Source organism: Haliotis cracherodii, unplaced genomic scaffold, assembly GCF_022045235.1.
Source record: "Haliotis cracherodii isolate W230 unplaced genomic scaffold, xgHalCrac1.p SCAF_27, whole genome shotgun sequence".
Taxonomy (NCBI): Eukaryota; Metazoa; Mollusca; class Gastropoda; order Lepetellida; family Haliotidae; genus Haliotis; species Haliotis cracherodii.
In genome coordinates this window covers 3,204,359-3,223,627 of record NW_027266283.1, presented here as the reverse complement: position 1 = coordinate 3,223,627, position 19,269 = coordinate 3,204,359, and the positions used below count along the sequence as shown (strand labels likewise).

General features: G+C 42.8%; 1 protein-coding gene across 1 annotated transcript in view; it reads right to left on the bottom strand.

The window, feature by feature from the left end:
- Positions 1-1,181: 1,181 nt before the first annotated feature.
- LOC139473252 (G-protein coupled receptor dmsr-1-like) overlaps positions 1,182-19,269 on the bottom strand; it is a 58,928-nt gene continuing 40,840 nt past the window's right edge. The window contains exon 2 of the mRNA XM_071255789.1: positions 1,182-2,773. Coding sequence (XP_071111890.1) covers positions 1,700-2,752 — 1,053 coding nt within the window. The 5' untranslated portion in view covers positions 2,753-2,773 and the 3' untranslated portion in view covers positions 1,182-1,699. The remainder of the gene's footprint in view (positions 2,774-19,269) is intronic.

Here is a 19,269-nt window from a genome sequence, read left to right as displayed (position 1 = left end):
TCGGTGAAACCCACGAGCACGGGTATGGTGCTGACAAACCTAGAAACATAATCGGGGCGAACCGGGATTCGAACCCACAATCATAGGTTTCTGGCGTGCCCAAGGGACGCAACTCTGCACAACGAATTGTGGTGCCTTAATCGACTGGGCTACCCGTGCCCTCTGGAATGTTTGAGCTCGCAATGGAATATACAAGGGAAGATGGCCCTTCGCGTAGCATTTTGTCATGTATGATATTTAATTTAATACCTTCCAACAGTATATATGAATATATTTACATGAATATATTAATGAATTCAAACAGGCAATTTCGAAGCAGTGAATTCGACATCAATTTGTGAATAAATGTATTTAAGTGATATGATCCATCATGTGGGTGAAATATAATTGTGGAACTGTATGATGCAAATCGCATTTGTGTATTTGTAGCATATGCGTATGTCTTCCATATCTTGTGTGTGAACAGATCACGTGAGTACATATGACATATATATGCGTATGTTCATTTGTAACTATACATAACGCATGCGTTTACACATCCCGTCTAAATCTCACTCATGTGCGTCACACGACTCTAACACACCACGTGTGACAGATGACACCCATACACTCACGTGTGACAGATGGCACCCTACACCACGTGTGTGACAGATGGCATCAGACACCACGTGAGTGACAGATGACACCAGACACCACGTGTGTGACAGATGACACCAGACACCATATGTGTGACAGATGACACCAGACACCACGTGTGACAGGTGACACCAGACACCACGTGTGACAGATGACACCCATACACCACGTGTGTGTCAGATGACACCAGACACCACGTGTGACAGATGACACCCATACACCACGTATGTGACAGATGGCACCCATACACCACGTGTGTGACAGATGACACCCATACACCATGCGTGTGACAGATGGCACCATACACCACGTGTATGACAGATGGCACCATACACCACGTGTGTGACAGATGGCACCAGACACCACGTGTGTGACAGATGACACCAGACACTCCGTGTATGACAGATGACACCAGACACCACATGTGTGACAGATGACACCAGACACTCCGTGTATGACAGATGCCACCAGACACCACGTGTCTGATAGATGCCACCCATACACCACGTGTAAACAGACGTTAATTGCACACAAGGGGTGTGAGATTATGCAGAACCGGCTTTTCACCCTGGCATAGAATACTGACATTTAAAATAGACTGACAAGAGAACGAAACGCTATGTACCAGCCCCGGGTACTAAAGGGTATATAATAGATTGAAAAAGGGGAAACAACAGATGCTAGTGATGCGTGCGTGCGTGCGTGCGTGCGTGCGTGCGTGCGTGCATATGTGTGTGTGTTTTGCTGGAATACTGAAACAAAGCACACATGCAATTACTAAATAGTCATAATAACGATGTTTACATCTCGATAACTCACACAATGTATCTTTGGTTGCTATGTATATTACCAACAACACACGTATATCTATCACAGTGTTATCAACTATATATACAACACAATACGACCCATGGTCGTGTTACTGGTGATATTTACACTGGACTAGCGCCGCATCTGATGTAGGCACATGCACTGCAACACCTGTCGGAACCCCGTGGACAACAGTCTTCGTGCACACGGTGTCGTTATTGATTAAGAGGTCCTGAGGTATCCGGCGGAGCCTTCATACGAACGTTGCCTCCGAGGTTTCCTTGTTCGGCCAAGCCACTTTGCTCTTCTCTCGAATAAACTGAAGCCAGTGGTGTATCATTTCCATGAGGCAACGCCTGAACTGGGTACTCATGGTACAATACATGACGAAGTTCACGGCACTGTTAATCAGCGCGACAGAGTCTATCAGGTCACTGAGGGGTCCGTATACCTTGATAAAGAATCCATCCACGCAAGCGCTCAGAATAACGAGAATAGCCTGTGGCACCTCCGACAAAATATACATCACGATGACCGCTAGAAGCATCATCGTTGTACGTCTATGGGCCTTGTGTTGCGAACCGTAGTTGCCCCCCTTGAGTCGTCGGCCTCTCTTGTCCGTCTCCCGAAGCGTGTGGAGTAAAAGACCTCCAAATATGGATATCAAGACTATTGGAATCATCTTACCCGCAACAGGGTAAAGCCAGAAATTCACCAGTGCCATAACATCCGTGTCATTCTTCCCAATAGCTGGGGGATTGAGTCTGTACAGAGAGGCGTTGAACGTAGGGTCGTAGATCTCCTTAATCCCTGTCGTGATGCAGTTGGGAATAATTAGAACCGCAGACCCTATATAGGAGAAAATGATGACAAGGAACGTGGAATGGTTGTCGAGCGTTTTCGACCCTCGGGATGTCGGTCGGACGAAGATGTACCTCAGAATCGCCATGATGACGGCGAGCCAGATGGACACCGTGTGGGTGGTGAGGGTCAGGTTCATGTGGACGGCCATGAAGACAATCCAGCCGTAGGAGTAGCGCTGAGGCGTGACGGTCAGGTCGTTCATCAGGTAGAAGTGGATGGCGAAGGGGATGTAGGACAGCATGGTGATCAGATCCGACACCGCTATGCCTGTTAGGATGAGGTTGATCGAGTTCAACATGGACTTCTTGGTCAGGACCATGATGTTGATGATGTTGGTGATGACTCCGTAGATGCAGATGATGAGGCTGAACCAGCCGTGGATGTCCCAATAGCAGTAGCCGAAGCTCTCCAGCTGGTTGGACTCGTTCCATTGGCACACCATGATGTCCGGTTTACGCTCGGTCTGCAATAGAAGATATGAATTTAGAGTACAATGTAATTGGTAATCTCTCTCTTTCTCTCTCTCTCTCTTCTCCCTCTCTCTCCTCTCTTTCTCTACCTCTCTCTCTTCTCTCTCTCCATCTTTCTCTCTTCCTCTCCCCCTTTCTCTCCCTCTTCCTCTTCCCCTATTTATCTCTCTCCTCTCTTTCTCTCCCTCTATCTTTCTCTCTTCCACTTTCTCTCCCTCTTCCTCTTTCTCTCTCCCCTCTCCCCCCTCTCTCTTTCACTCACTCACTCGCATCCGAGTCGACAACCCATGTTGCTTGCGGCATATATACTCAATGATCACGGGAATAAAATAGAATGGCCTGAAGCGACTGAATCGGAATGGAAAGAGGAAAAGCGACGTCGTGAACAATTAGAACTACACTGCTCATAGCCAACATCAGATGCAAGGTCAGGAACCCTGGCAGTCTTACTGTAAATGTGCAAGGTATCCAACAAGAACGCTCGAACTGATGCCGTCTGTTCCTTCAGATGTACACAAAGAAGGCATCACTAACGTTCCGTCAATATATCCAACATGAAGGCATCGCTAATGTCGCTTCCTGAATATATCCAACAGTAACGCACTATGGTGGTGTCGCTTCCTTAATGATTGAAGAATATATTATAACTAAATAGGAACATAAGCCTCAATATCATGAATATATGCAGTCCGTCACTGTAACGACATCTTCTCAGTCCAGGCAACTGTCACCAAGTGAAGCAGGAGCTCTTCTGCTCTGTAAAATCGTGTATCGCCCGTCATGGTGTTCGACTTGCCGAAGTTATTCAGTTGGGGAATATTTAAATGATACTCATTCTGCACGAATGAATCAATAACAGGATGGATAAACTCCCCATCTGTTACTTAGTAGCCTTGTTTGTTCTGCGGCAATTATTGTCGCTGTGTGCTATAAAACAAAGTTCCTTCAGTCTATTGTACCGGGACGCCAAAGCACATTCATTGTCACAAAGCACGCTGGGTCTATAGTTGGTAAACTGTCATACAGAATCATGGCGAAAGCTAATGAAAACAAGCTACACAACACTACTTGCAGGTCTATAAATGAGAGCTTACATTAGGGCTGAAATGGTAGAACCATTTTACACCGTGTACAATAAATAACATTGACTGATCGTATGAAAACATTAAACATAGAACAAGGCCATGGTATCGTTTCCCCTTGATTCGGAATAAAGGCGAGATGATCAAAGACTGATTGCGATAACAGCGTTAAACCTGTGCCATTCAGCGCGTGTATGTGACCTGTGTGTGTCAACAACGTTGTTTGACTTGCTAGAAGGTTGTTAATTGTCTTCAGTTATACGAACACCCATTTGGTGAGGTGAGGTGAAATGGGGTTTAACGTCGCGTCCAAGATTATTGCACTTATATAGCGACGTGTGTGTGTGTGTGTGTGTGTGTGTGTGTGTGTGTGTGTGTGTGTGTGTGTGTGTGTGTGGCTGCTTGTACTAGTCCGGACTGATGCCGATGTATAGTGCTAGCACACTGAGATACCATGCCGCAGTTTAACATGAATATCCCACTCAGACACAGTATACTGACTCCGAGCCGACCAGTCCTTGGTTTAGCCCATTAATGCCGAGCGCCAGACAGGGTAACAACAAGTACCATCTTTTAACGTCTTTTGGTATGACGCGGCCGGTGATCGAACCCCGGACCTTCCGCTCTCCGGGCTACCACTAGACCGCGGAGGCGGTCGAACACCCGTTTGGTTTGTCAGGGTAGGGAACATAACTGGATGTAAAAATGAACCTAAAATTGTTTAAGTCGATTTCTATGTTTAAAAGCGTATCACATTTGGAATATATAGTCTACCGAAAGTGAGCGTTGTTTTGCGCCGCAGTCAGAGATAACTCGGGCATATAATGGCGGTCTGTAAATCTAGGCTTTGGAAAACCAGTGGTTGATAACATGACCACAAAAACAGTTTGGATACGACGACACACGAATCGATTCTTATTTAACAGTCGTCTCTGATTCGACATTGAGCACTTCCCGAATCATAATTGGATTGGCTTTACGTTGATTTCAGCGTCGATCTACTTCGATGGCAAACTAGCTTGCGGGATAATGCAACTTGGCAAGCTATACTACATCGTCATAAAAAAATAAAAGCTGACACGCCGTGTCTTCAAAGCGGCGTTATACTAAAGTCTCGTAAGCAAAACAGGTAATGAAATCAAGATGAGAGTGTACCATTGGTTGCAGCTGTCACGTGGTGTCTTGAGAACACCTGGCGTCATCTGCTGACACCACTTCGTTAGTATAGGTTATTGTGCTATTGGTTATGTAGAAGTGATGCGATTAGGAACAACCTGGGGCTCTGGTATCAGTAATGGTTGAAGGAATAAGCGCCAGAACCAGTGGGTGAATAAAGCAACGACTCGATCAAGCTGAACTCCCATTAACCACAAGTAAACTTTTACAAGCACGTGGCATGACACCCCAGCTCTCCGGGGCATGGTGTAACAAGTCCACCTCGTTAAGTACACAAGATAGACGATTTCTCTCAGTCATGTATGAGGCATGCAGTCAACATTCTGAACGATGAAGCCGTCCTCCTCATCTCAAACTATTCAAGTATCTAACGACAATCAGGGAGCTCCCAGACATTTCATAGAGACCCTTAGGTAACTGCTTGTTCGTTTAGCGAGTTCCTTTCCGTACATGGTGTGCACAGCCGAGTCATCCAGGCGTTCGCTCATCACGCTGAAGACTTGCCATCGATTCACCAAAATGGGTACAATTAGCATTAGTTTCAGCAATAATTTTGTCATTGGTTTTAGCCCCAGTTTACACAATCATTTTAGCATGCGTTTTAGCATCACTTTCAGTATCAGTTTTAGCATACGTTATACATGTATCATAAGTTTTAGCCTCAGTTTTAGCATACTTATAGCATAAGTTTTAGCATAAGTTTTAGCCTCAGTTTTAGCATAAGTTTAAGCCTTTTAAGCATATGTTTTAGCCTCGGTTTTAGCATTCGTTTTAGCCTCAGTTTTAGCTTCAGCTTTAGTCTAAGTTTTAGCGTACGTTTTGGCATTGGTTTTAGTCTCAGTTTTAGCCTCAACTTTAGCATTAATTCTAACATTAGTTTTAGCGTAAGTTTTAGCATACGTTTAGGCATAAATGTTAGGAGCAGTTGTGGCAGCAGTTTTAGCATTGGACAAGATTAAGGCATCAATTCCCTATTTTCACTCCTACCATATATTACCGTGTTTATTGTTCAGGTGAGCTATTGAATTGGCGTGCATGTGTTTGTGACGGATAGCACCGGCGGGGCAGGATACGCTCACCTTTTTGCGAACACATAGGATCATCCCTATTCGATAGTGATGTATAAACACATGCTTATTATATATTCAGAATCGTACAAAGGGCTGTGATTTTAGCAGAGATTGCTAATAATTATGGACATGAAATGGTAGTGTAGTATCCTACATAATAGATTATAAGGACTGGGAGAACAGTGTGGTTTGTAGGTTTGTTGTCAACAGAAACAAAATATATACAAGTATTGAAGTGAATCAGTATCACAATACTCAGTAATGTTATTTCAGTTATATCGCGGATGGGGACAAAAAACGAATGGTTGTATACATTAAAATACAAAACACACTCGAAATATGCATGAAAATGTCGTGGTCGGTTACATCCCTCAGCAGTCAACTGGTCCAGCCGGGACGGTGGGGTGGCCTAGTGGTTAAAGTGTTCGCTCGTCACGCCGAAGGCCCTGGTTCTATTCCCCACATGGGAACAATGTGTGAAGCCAATTTCTGGTGTCCCCCGCCGTGATATTGCTGGAATATTGCTAAAAGCGGTGTAAAACCGTACTCACTCACTGCTCTAGCCACGTGGGTGTTTCTACACAATTTCACCATTTCCACACATGCAAGAAATCAATATGGCCTCTTTAACTTTTTGAAAGGACGACATCATGGGGCGATTTCATTCCCCTTGCATATCAATTACTTATCATTCACTTTGAGATGAACATATGGACCTACCATAAGAGACACGTGTTCTATACAAGATAGGAACTACGTGTCGGCAACACCCACTGCCATGAAACCTATATACACGCAGAATCAATTAATGACAAGTTTAAGCCTGCAGTCTGTCCATGACTGGAGTAACTTTGAAAAGATAAAATATTTTTTTACAGATTGAACCTGACATCAAACAGCTCAATTACTAACAACACATCAGGACGTGCCTCAATGGGTGCAATAACTGTTTTTGTCTAAGTTTTGTAGCGTTTCAACCGACAGTTATATTTGATTTCGAGTATTTGAAAACTGCCATAACCAGCACTTGAGAGCGTTAGATGATGCCTAGGGGACAGATAGGATTCGAATATGCAACATTTAACGACATTCTCCACACATGTAACTGACATAAACAACGTGGAAGATGCACAAAACATATCCTCGAACAAACAGGCAAAAATGGTTTTGGAAATCGGTAAAGCTTTAGAGAAACATAACAGCTATGAACAATGTTTATTTCAGTATTTCTGATGGAACATCTCACGGCTCGCGACCATATATTGACTGAAACAGAAGCAGCTTTTCGCAAAATATTAATACCATGTTCATGGTAGGGACATGTAAACACTTGTGCTGTCACCCTGGGCAAGTGACTTAGTTCAAATGTGCCTTTGTTCACCTAGCAGGGAATGGGTACCCGATATGTGAGGTGGATGTAAAAACCTTCTAGCATCTCTGGGCAGCTTGGGTTGTATACTCCCCAATGAGTTGAGAATGATAACTGGAATGCAAACGGATCCACTGGTCGGGGAACAAATAAAACTTCATTTAAAATAGCCAAATTAGTGTGCAGCATGCAAGATGTATTTAATGCATTGCAAACTGGCATATATTCCAATGTTTTCACTTGTAATGCTAGTCTGCGTCAAGGTTATGTTTCTAGTTCTTTCCTCTTTCGCATTTTAAAAAAAATAGGCTAGGTGTGCAGATCAAAAGTACTTGACAGTGGAATATAACAGCACCCTGAACCTATAACTATATTTATGCTATTATTCAGATGATGTCATTATGTTTTCGTGTACCATAAAAAGTAATCCTGCACATGACTGGGATATATACTCTTCAAAAAGAAAAGAAACGCAAAGCCAGATTTGTGTGAGGATATATAGGAACCGTACAAGGTATTGAGCCAAAATGTTGTAGAGGGAGCACTTGGTGATTGGTACACAGGAAAAGCCCAAAGTGAAGGTAAGCTACCATCAATAACGCGTATGGCCCCCGTTGGAATCGATAGCGGCCTGACATATCTTGCCCATGGAAGAGACGAGTATGCGAATCACATCCTGGGGAATGGTAGCCCACTCGGCCTGCAACGCAAAAGCCAATTGCTGCTGTATCTCGGGTTGTTGTTGACGTCGGCGTAGCCGTGTTTCCAATTAATCCCACAGGTGCTCTATCGGGTTCAATTCCGGGGATCTGGAGGGCCAGGGGAGAACATCAACGTTGTTGTTGTGTAGACAGGCTCTTGTGATCCGTGCCGTATGCGGTCGAGCATTGTCCTGCTGGAATACACCGGTCGCCTCGACCTTGGCCGATCGCGTGTTGACCCATGCTGTTGAAACCTATCACATAGCCGTGTGTTGGTGCTAAGAGCTCCATTGAAAACCCTGACTACAGATGACCAGGATTCCCCTGCCTGCAAAACCCGTGAAGATTCCGGGGTAGAATAGGTTTTTAGCAACCCATGCTTGCCGTAAAAGGTGACTATGCTTGTCGTAAAAGGCGACTAACGGGATCGGGTGGTCAGGTTCGCTGACTTGGTTGATGCATGTCATCGATCCAAATGGCGTGGATCGATGCTCATGATATTAATCACTGGATTGTCTGGTCCAGATTCGATTATTTACAGACCGCCGTCATATAGCTGGAATATTGCTGAGAGCGACGTTAAACAACAAACCAACCAACCAACCAACCCTGCCTGCAAGCGGCCTATGACGTTGTTTCTTTATACTTTGGTTAATCTTGGCATGCTGTTGAACTGTCACTGTTTGATTGACGCAGATGCCAGGCAATCAAAAACCCTGCACTTTAATACCGTTCATAATGCTGCTGCACGTGAAGTGCGTACAGCTCCATTTTTGTCAATGCACTGGGTGCGTTTTTCCGAATCGTACGTGTTTCCCGACTGATGGTTTGAACGTCCTTGTTGTGATAATTTTCATCCAGGAAATTTGTCACTGACACCATAACACATTAAAACTCTTAATTTTGGACCTCTTGGTCCGCTAATTTTGCTCTGATGGCCAAAAATATCCGTATTGCGTTTCTTTTTGTGAAGAGTATATTTATTTATGAAAACAAAACCAATCTAGATATATGAAATCAAGGTTTTAGTTTTAGAGCAGAGAATGTATTGCGTTATGAAAGATTTCATAGACAACATGTTAGTCTACATAAAAGGTTTCAAAGTTACAGATAAAACAGTTGATTTACGACAACGACGGCATCAGACGGCCCCAGGCACCTAGTCGGTGTAAATATGCGCAAATATAAGGAATGTAAAGACTAGATCGTTAGATACTTCCACGCCTATTTTTGCCTCACTTTACCACGAGGGGCAACCATGAGTAGAAAGGGAAGTTCGATATATCGATAAGACGTATGTTCAACTGTCATCTGCTAGCTGTGTGCAGTTACCTCGTCCTTCATGAGTTTCATTAACCCACATCGACCTGCCCGTGTATAAACATCTGCGCAAACAGGGTATCGACAATCAATGACGTATCTGTGATGGAATGGCGAGTAATACCAACAGAAGATAAAGACATCCTGGAAGCGCCGGAGCTTTTCTTGAAACACTCTCTCGCATCCCGCATTCGGCTTTCTGGGATAAAGAGAGCAGCGGTGTTTGTTGGAAGAAATGAGCCGCTTCAAGTCCCAACACATTCTTGTCTTTGTTTATTTGTATTTGATAACCGTGTCATGGCCCTGTACAGATCATAGCTACAGGATATAGTGAGTGAGTGAGTTGTATAATGAGTGAGTGAGTGAGTGAGTGAGTTGGGTTTAACGCCGCTTTTAACAGTATTCCAGTTATATCACTCCGTGACAGCTTAATATGGGAGGAAAGCCCGAAGTGATGCATGTCTCAGACGTTACCACTTCGGTAAAGCCAACAAGCACGGATATGGTGCTGACAAACCTAGAAACATAATTGGGGTGAACCGAGATTCGAACCCACAATCATAGGTTTCTGGCGTGCCCAGGGACGCAACTCTGCACAGCGAATCGCGACGACTGGGCCACCCGTGTCCCCTAACTGGTGTAGTTACATGTGTGTGAGTTCACTGTTAACGCCGGTATTCCAGTCAAGTCCCGGCGTGTAAGCTTGGTGTGGGACTGTGGAAGCAAACCCGAAGTGGTGCAGTATTTTCATTCATTTTATACCACGGTATCACCCGTACCCCCGCTAAAGGATATGAACTGTTGATTTTATCATATGTTTGATTTTCAATTGAAAATATCTTAAGTTAGCGGTATTTATATCCAACTTATAACAGTGTTGGCGGTTAGTCAGCACTCGATATTTCTACATGGTTCTATTTTCTTTAAAAGGATTTTGATTTAAAACTTTCAAAAATTAAAAAAAATCAATTCAAATTAATACACAACTACTGATGGGTTCTTAGACATATTGTGTTTTTAAAATCAATAAACTTACAAGTTTCAAACTTGGTAGGAGTTATGTGTTTGCAAAATCATTTCTTACCCTGTCTTGATGGAACCAATATATTTTAGACAAAATTGTCCGGCCACAGATTACTTGTGTTGCTTTTGTCTCGCAGAAACCTGTGTTAGATTCCCACGTAAAGTATAAAACCATCCTCGAACTTCGCGTGAACGGGTTTGAGTATTGTTCAACAGGCATGACATGTAGTCATGTCCATTGTCAGTTTAGTGTTATTTAGTCGTCATCTTAGTCTTATACAACAGTAGGGGGCACGGATGGCCCAGTCTTCTAAGGCGCCGCGATTCGCCGTGCAGAGTTGCGTCCCTTGGGCACGCCAGAAACCTATGATTTTGGGTTCGAATCCCGGTTCGCCCCGATTATGTTTCTAGGTTTGTCAGCACCATACCGGTGTTCGTGGGTTTCACGTCTGAGACCTGCATCACTTCAGGCTTCCTCCCACATTAAGCTGACACGCCGTGATGTAACTGGAATACTGTTAAAAGCGGCGTTAAACCCAACTCACTCACTCACTCATCATACAACAGTAGGGAGAGTTACCTTAACTAAAACCGCACTCATCCTATAAGTGTACTACTCATTTGAGACCAATCTACTCTTACGTTAATGTAACGGCCAAGTTGAAATATTGCAGACAGTTTTCATCGTTGATCTGATTACTAGCATGCAACATATATGTGTGTCATATCTGAGTGAGTTTGAGGTTTGATGTCGCTTCGTATTCTGTGATAATTTCAATCAAGACTGATCAGCTTGATGTGGGGGCAAATCCCGAAATGATGCAAGTCCTAGACGTTTATCACCTTGCTATGAAGCTGAAAAACATAGAATCACGAAACGGATTTGAACGGATCAAAAGTTCCTGGCACGCCTAGGGGGCGCAACTCTGCAGTGCGCATGCGACAGTTTAAACGATTTGGGCCTCAAGGACCCCGTATCATGTTTGAAAGTTGATATGGATTTTGTGTTTATACACTATGAACACTGGGGAAAAGTCGTCATCAGGTTCGTCAAGTGCACGAACCACTTCCATCCCAGACGCACGTGTTGCTGGTTATTGACTGGACGAGATCTTGAATTATCGACGAGACCCATTCCTGGATCTTTACAGATGTTTAATCCATGGAGTGTTGGAGCTTGATAGTCATGTTTTATTAGTTACAAATAGGATCAGGTTCCGCTCGATCACGTTCTTCTATCGACCGGCAATTACGTTGACACGGAACGGTTAGATGTGGAGGTATCTATAAGAGCCATAGCGACAATTTAAAGGTATGTTCTACCAGCTAAATGACTATCTCACAAAGACCGCGTTGTATTCAAGTGGAGTTAACAACAATTGATATGGGTAATGATATAAATGTGCAAGAGCCAATGCCAAAACATGTACACTTCAAGACGAGCCGCTCCCTCAACTTCCTGTATCCCCTGAACGCCTCCGTGGCTAGTGGTAGAGCGTCCGCCCGGAGAGCAGAAGGTCCGGGGTTCGATCCCCGCCCGCGTCTTACCAAAAGACGTTAAAAGATGGTACTTGTTGTTACCCTGTCTGGCGCTCGGCATTAAGGGGCTGGTCGGCTCGGAGTCAGTATACTGTGTCTGAGTGGGGTATTCATGTTAAACTGCGGTATGGTATCTCAGTGAGCTAGCACTATAAATTGGCATCAGTCCGGACTAGTACAAGCAGCCACACAAACACACACACGTACATGTGCGTCGCTAAATAAGTGCAATAATCTTGGACGCGACGTTAAACCCAATTTCACCTCACCTCCTGTATCCCCTGATCTGATGAAATGTAGGGGGAGTGGGGGGTTACATAGTTAACGCTAGTTCCTCCCTACAACGCCGATAAAAGTCAGGTCCAATTCTGGTATTTAAAGAAAAGTAGTGAAGTACATGTACACGCAAAGTTAGTGTGTAGATTGTCACGATTACATGGTCCCCATAAGTTGATAAGGAAGAAAATTTATGGATGTCAACTTCTTTATCATGGGGAACAAAACGTTTCGAAGTATATACCTGATGAAGGAGTAAGTATATACTCCGAAACGTCGTGTTCCTCTTATTTAAGAAGTTGACATCCATAAATTCTCTTCCTTATGTGTATGACTTCTAAATGCCTTTCAAAGACTTGCAAATACGTAGCACTGTCATAGACGACGACACACTTTTTCCTACGTATTACTGGTGTAGTGAGTGAGTTGGGTTTAACGCCGCTTTTAACAGTATTCCAGTTACATCACGGCGTGTCGGCTTAATGTGGGAGGAAAGGCCGAAGTGATGCAGGTCTCAGACGTTTACTTCGGTGAAACCCACGAGCACGGGTATGGTGCTGAGAAACCCAGAAACATAATCGGGGGGAACCGGGATTCGAACCCATAATCATAGGTTTCTGGCGTGCGACTGGGCCACCCGTGTCTCCTAACTGGTGTAGTTACAAGTAAGTGAGTTCACTGTTAACGCCGGTATTCCAGACAAGTCCCGACGTTTAAGCTTGGTGTGGGACTGTGGGAGCAAAGCCCGAAGTAATGCAGGATCTCAGTTATATAACGGTATGTCAACCTGATGTAACTGGAAAGCCCATTCTGATGCCGATCTTAGAGGTTTTCATTTTGTGTGGAACTCACGAGCACGGGTATGGTGCTGACAAACTGAGAAACATAATAACGGCGAATATGGGAATCGAACCCACGATCACAGGTTCCTGGCTCGTCTAAGGGACATAATTCTGAAACTCGAACTGCAGCGTTTAGGATAACTAGGCCACTCATGAGCCACGCGGTCTATGCTGAATGCGTGTCCTAATTCAAAATGTTCCGTTTTGTACTAAATGATGTTTTTTACGGTTTAATAAAACCCGTCCCGTTTCGTGCCAGATGATTTTTCAATAAAGACATTCTCATTATTACTATCTTTTCCTGATATTATAACCAAAAATGTCGTTGAAGTTACAAAATCAAAATGTTAAGTGGAGGCAAGGAGTTGAACGGAAAATCGATATTTTTTTAGATTTTAGTTCTTTGAACTTCGTTAGAATTATATTCTTCGAAAGAACTCAGTTTTTTTCAGTTTTAATCGATGTTGTAAATGACACTGAACATTTGAAAATTGCAACGTGTGATGAGCAAATTATTATCCCGGGCTTACCATTTGGTATGGAATTGACACTCGAGATACGGCCTGTCAATCAATTAGAATGGGGGAATATAGAAATGTGATTGGGAATTTTAAAGAAACGAATTTAATTTCAAGAAATGAAAGTAAAATATCTGTTTATAAAAGAGCTGGTGACAATTATTCTTGCAGCATTAACTTACGGAAGACTCGACTAGTGACGAATGTTATAGCATTGATTACGGAAAGATACGAATGGACGCGAATGATCGTTGTGGCTGCTGGTTACGGAGAGACACGATTGGTTACGGAATGACACGATTGGTGATGATTGCAGCTACTGGTTTTCCACGATTTTTGCCTTTACACCACGGCAGTTACGGTACCGTTTTTGAAGGTTTTAAGGTGCCGTTGACCTTCTGGGTAACTACCCAAATATGTACATGGTGAGGTTATTCTGTACTAAAACCCTGGGGATGTTTTTACCTATAACAAAGAACGGGTAAATGCAGTCGTGCTTCAAATGCTATCTGGGCGGGTCCAAGTGTTAAAGGGGTGTCATGACGTAGGTTTGTCGTCGGTTAACGCCTTGAGTTTTGACTCCCTTAGCACACCCACAGTGGGTAGCTTAACTGTAATAATTCTATATTGCAGTGTATTTTATTGTTGAACATTGATTGTAACTGTGTTACATTGGTTCTGTTGAGATTAGGTAGACGCTCACTGCATTGTGTTTGGACAGTGATCAGTCGTGAGGGTGTTAGTATATTTAGATGACAGTGTGGTGTGTAAACTTTCGGTCCAGTATACCATGGACGCTGATAGTATGTTATAGAAACATGGAAAATGTTCTATGTTATGAGGGCACTATGTGGAACTTTCCAGTAGCTGGTTAGACTATATAAGGGGACAAGAGCGTGTTTACGTATCTCGAACACATTTAATTATATCAAGACCGGCTTTCTTGTGAGGATCACTCATCACCCCTGATTCCCAGCCTAGGCCCGTCTCGGAAGCTTGACCACTGTCGCCGATGGGTGAATATATGATATTATCACTGACTTTTGCTTTTATCACTGTATTTTTTGTATTTGATACTGACCACTGCCATTATATCATATATTGTCATTGAGCTCCTTGAATACTACCACTCTATGGTTGTAATTGCTGTGCAGTATTTTGTATTAATTTGCAAACCGTGAATTTGGAAATATACATTAGTTGCTTGTATGCATCTTGTTGGTTGTTGGTTTCACACTAGGTTCTTTTACGTACAGATTTCAGGAAATCGACATCTTTTAACGTCTTTTGGTATTACGCGACCGGGGATCGAACCCCGGACCTTCCGCTCTCCGGGCGGACGCTCTTCCATTAGACCACGGAGGCGTTCCGGGAATGATCGGTCAAACAGGACAAATATACTGATGTGGCAACACAAGAGGTGATCGTGATATACGACGTAGATAATCAGCCTTCTAGGAATCAAACCTAAGGCTATATTATCGCCCTGTCATCGCTACTCCGCTAACGGGGGGCACGGGTGGCCCAGTCGTCTAAGGCGCCGCGACTAGCTTAGACATGCCAGAAACCTATGATTTTGGGTTCGAATCCCGGTTCGCCCTGATTATGTTTCTAAGTTTGTCAGCACCATACCCGTGCTCGTGGGTTTCACCGAAGTGGTAAACGTCTGAGACCTGCATCACTTTGGGCTTTCCTCCCTCATCACGCCGTGATATGACTGGAATACTGTCAAAAGCGGCGTTAAACCCAACTCACACACTCACTCTCTACTCCGCTAACGTCGTGGAAGTCTGCTGTTGCTGACATTAATTGGATCGGCTGTACATTACATAACCACCGTGGCTGTAAAACAGAGCAACGGGAGTCTGCACAAACGTTGTGCATTTGATAGCAGGTTCTGGATAATGCAATTAATGTTTATTTGAGTGATGCAGGAACAGAAATAACTTACAGTTAGAGATGATTTACGATCGAAAATAGGACGTGGTGAGTGCAGATTTGTCCAGGTTGGATGTTGATTTTAAAATGTGAGATGTTGCTATCTCGACATCGTGGACAAGTAGGAAAGGAACGAATTAGTGAAATACGTTTAACGAAGCTTTGAAAAGTGGTATGGCGTGTCAGCTGAATGTGGGCACCCGAAGTGTTACAGATCTTAGACGTTTACGACTTTGGTGCACCGACGAGTTAGACAGTTTGATTTAAAGTCGCTTTTAACAGTATTCCAGTTATATCACGACCTGTCAGCTTTTTGGGGGACGAAAGCCCGAAGTGATACAGCTTTCATACGTTTACCGTTTTGGTGAAACCCTCGAGTACAGTTAGAGTGCTGACAAACCTAGAAACATTATCGAGGCTAACCGGGAGCTCACTATCATAAGTGTCTGGCACTCCTGTGGAAGGCGAATCTGCACATTGTCAGATTCATTTGTTTGCATAGGGGCGGTCGGGTAGCCCAGTGGTTAAGCGTTCGCTCGTCACTCCGAAAACCCGGGTTCGATTCCCGACATGGGTACAATGCGTGAAGCCCATTTCTGGTGTCCCCCGTCGTGATATTACTGGAATATTGCTAAAAGCGGCATAAAATTAAACTCACTCACTCTAGTTTTCATTTATATCCAAATGGCTTTAAGGGCAGCAGCAGACTGCGGTGAACATCACGTAACGAGGGTGATACTGTAGTTGGATGGAGGGAGAACCAAGAGGGATGGACCGATAAACCCAAGGCACAACGTCCACGCGTTTTATCCGGAAACCTCTTCAAGTTTCGATCCAGTGACTGTTGAAACCTTGAATGTACCAATGTTTACGTACATCTGTCAGCCTCGACATTATTCCCAGGGAAAATCTGTTTCTCCGGTCTCACATCCTTATATTGACTTGAGGGAACCCGCGACAGCCCCAATCTTGTTACCCGGGTGTGACATAATCGAAAGGGTACATCTAACATTCTTAAAACTAGCTGCAGATACAAGCCGGTCCACGCCAAACGTCATGGTATATGGCGATCTTGGGTGAGAACCATTCAAATTGCAAAAAGAATGGGAAGTTATTGGTGTAAGCTGGGCCTTCACAATGAAAATATAAAAAAATAATATCGCATCTTTTATGTTAAAATTTATGATAAATCACAATGAAATAAAGGTTACTCCCCTTCTCTGTCACAATCATATCAAAAGTATGTTTGATAATTGTGGTCTTACCGATATGTTGATATTTAAAAAAAGCGTACATTTTATTTCAATTTGAGAAAACCCTACTTAAACATTTTACGTTTGGCCAATCATCTTTAAGTCAGCTACACTAATGAACACTAAACGCATATCTGTTATGAAAACATTATCGAAGTCCATCGTATTCCTGAAATACTCATTTAAGTTAAAGAAAGTTCCATTATGTTGATTGTACTTCGGCAATTTTTGGGGTATACATGCCCGCAAAAACAAATATACATTGGTCTTAATTATTATTATTATTTTTTAAATTATGACCTGCAAGGATATTTACCGTTATTGCACATCTTCTGAAACAATGTAACACTATTTGTATCTTCTGAACAGTTCAATGTTTCTCCAAAAAATATTCTCCACAACGTTGCAGTTTATTTAAAAAGAATTAACTCAATCATTGTGTTTATGGACTTGTCATCTTGCTGTGTCGTGTTATAAATATATATCATCTTAATAAATTGTATTGCTCATGTACCACCATTTGTGATCCCCTTGCTGTGTCGTGTTATAAATATATATCATCTTAATAAATTGTATTGCTCATGTACCACCATTTGTGATCCCCTGAAGGGAACAAATATTGTTGCTTGGCGTATTCCAGGACATCTGTCAGTCTCCATACTTTCCCCATAGTTACTCCGGACCCCGTTACTTTGGAAACCTCGTAAGACAGGACTTTGTTAGAAATGGTCGCATGTCTCCTAAAGCATCTGGCCCGTGAAGATAGGTCTAGAATAGAATAGGTCTTCAGCAACCCATACTTGCCGTAAAAGGCGACTATGCTGGTTGTAAAAGGCGTCTAAAGGGATCGGGTGGTCAGGCTCGCTGACTTGGTTGATATATGTCATTGATCCCAATTGCGTGTATCGATGCTCATGATGTCAGTCACTGGATTGTCGGGTCTCGACTCGATTATTTTACAGACCGCCGTCATAAAGCTGGAATATTAACGTTGCGGCGTTAAACAACAAACAAACAAACAAACAAATCCTAAAGCATCTGCACTCTCTAAACGATATCCCTAAGTATCCCGTCGCTATGATGTCATAATTGATTGAGAACACCTCAAATAACCGTCCATGTTAACGGGGTTATACTGTAGACGATGCCTGTTATTGGAGAAATATGTGAGTCTCTCCAACGGAAAGTGGAAGAAAGTATCGGACTCGTCTCCTAGTAACAATTCCAATATCCTCCTTTTCAAGAGGAAAGCATGCTCAAGTTACTGCAATGTTTGGCGGTATTTCCCTGGATAATTCGGAAAAACAATCCAATATCACAGGCATGGACGCCATGTCTATTTACTCGCAGAGGCCGAATTACCCCAGGACGAATAACGTGTCTGATATCCCGTTGGAGTTAATAGCAAATATGCAAAAACAACAACAAAAAACAAGGACAGAGACGAAAAAATACCGTATTTCGAAAGAAATGCGAAATTAATAGCGAATAATTTGATTTTTTGCAAATGTTCAAACATTCAAAAGAGCGTTATTCGATCACAGTTTTTATGATATCAGAAAATATCTCTTCTCTTGACCTTTTGGATCAATTGATTAGGTTTGATTAAAATGTGAATACATTGTTGTTTTATATGAGGTAACATTTCGGTTAACGATATGCGTATGTTTTATCAAATGTCTGTTCACAATGCCACACTTATTATTGAACAATAATTTACGTTTAAATGTAATGCCACCGTGAAACATTGTACGACTCTGATGCCAAGTTGTACCATTGTGAAACATTGTATGACTCAAATGCAAAATTGTACCATTCTGAAATATTGTATGACTATGATGCTAGGTTGTATCATTGTGAAACATTGTATGACTCTGATGCTAAATTGTACCATTGTGAAACATTGTATGCCCATGGTGCTTGTTTATCACATTGTAAAACACGAAAGACTCTAATGCTCGGTTGTACCATTGCAAAACATTGTATGTATAATGCTAAATTGTACCATTGTGAAACATTGTATGACTAATGCTAAGTTGTACCATTGTGAAACATTGTATGTCTAATGCTAAGTTGTACCATTGTGAAACATTGTATGTCTAATGCTAAGTTGTACCATTGTGAAACATTGTATGTCTAATGCTAAGTTGTACCATTGTGAAACATTGTATGTCTAATGCTAAGTTGTACCATCGTGAAACATTGTATGTCTAATGCTAAGTTGTACCATTGTGAAACATTATATGTCTAATGTTAAGTTGTACCATTGTGAAACATTGTATGCCCATGATGCTTTTTTATCACATTGTAAAACACTGAAAGACTCTAATGCTCGGTTGAACCATTGCAAAACATTGCATGGTTCTGATCCCTTAAGGGCGC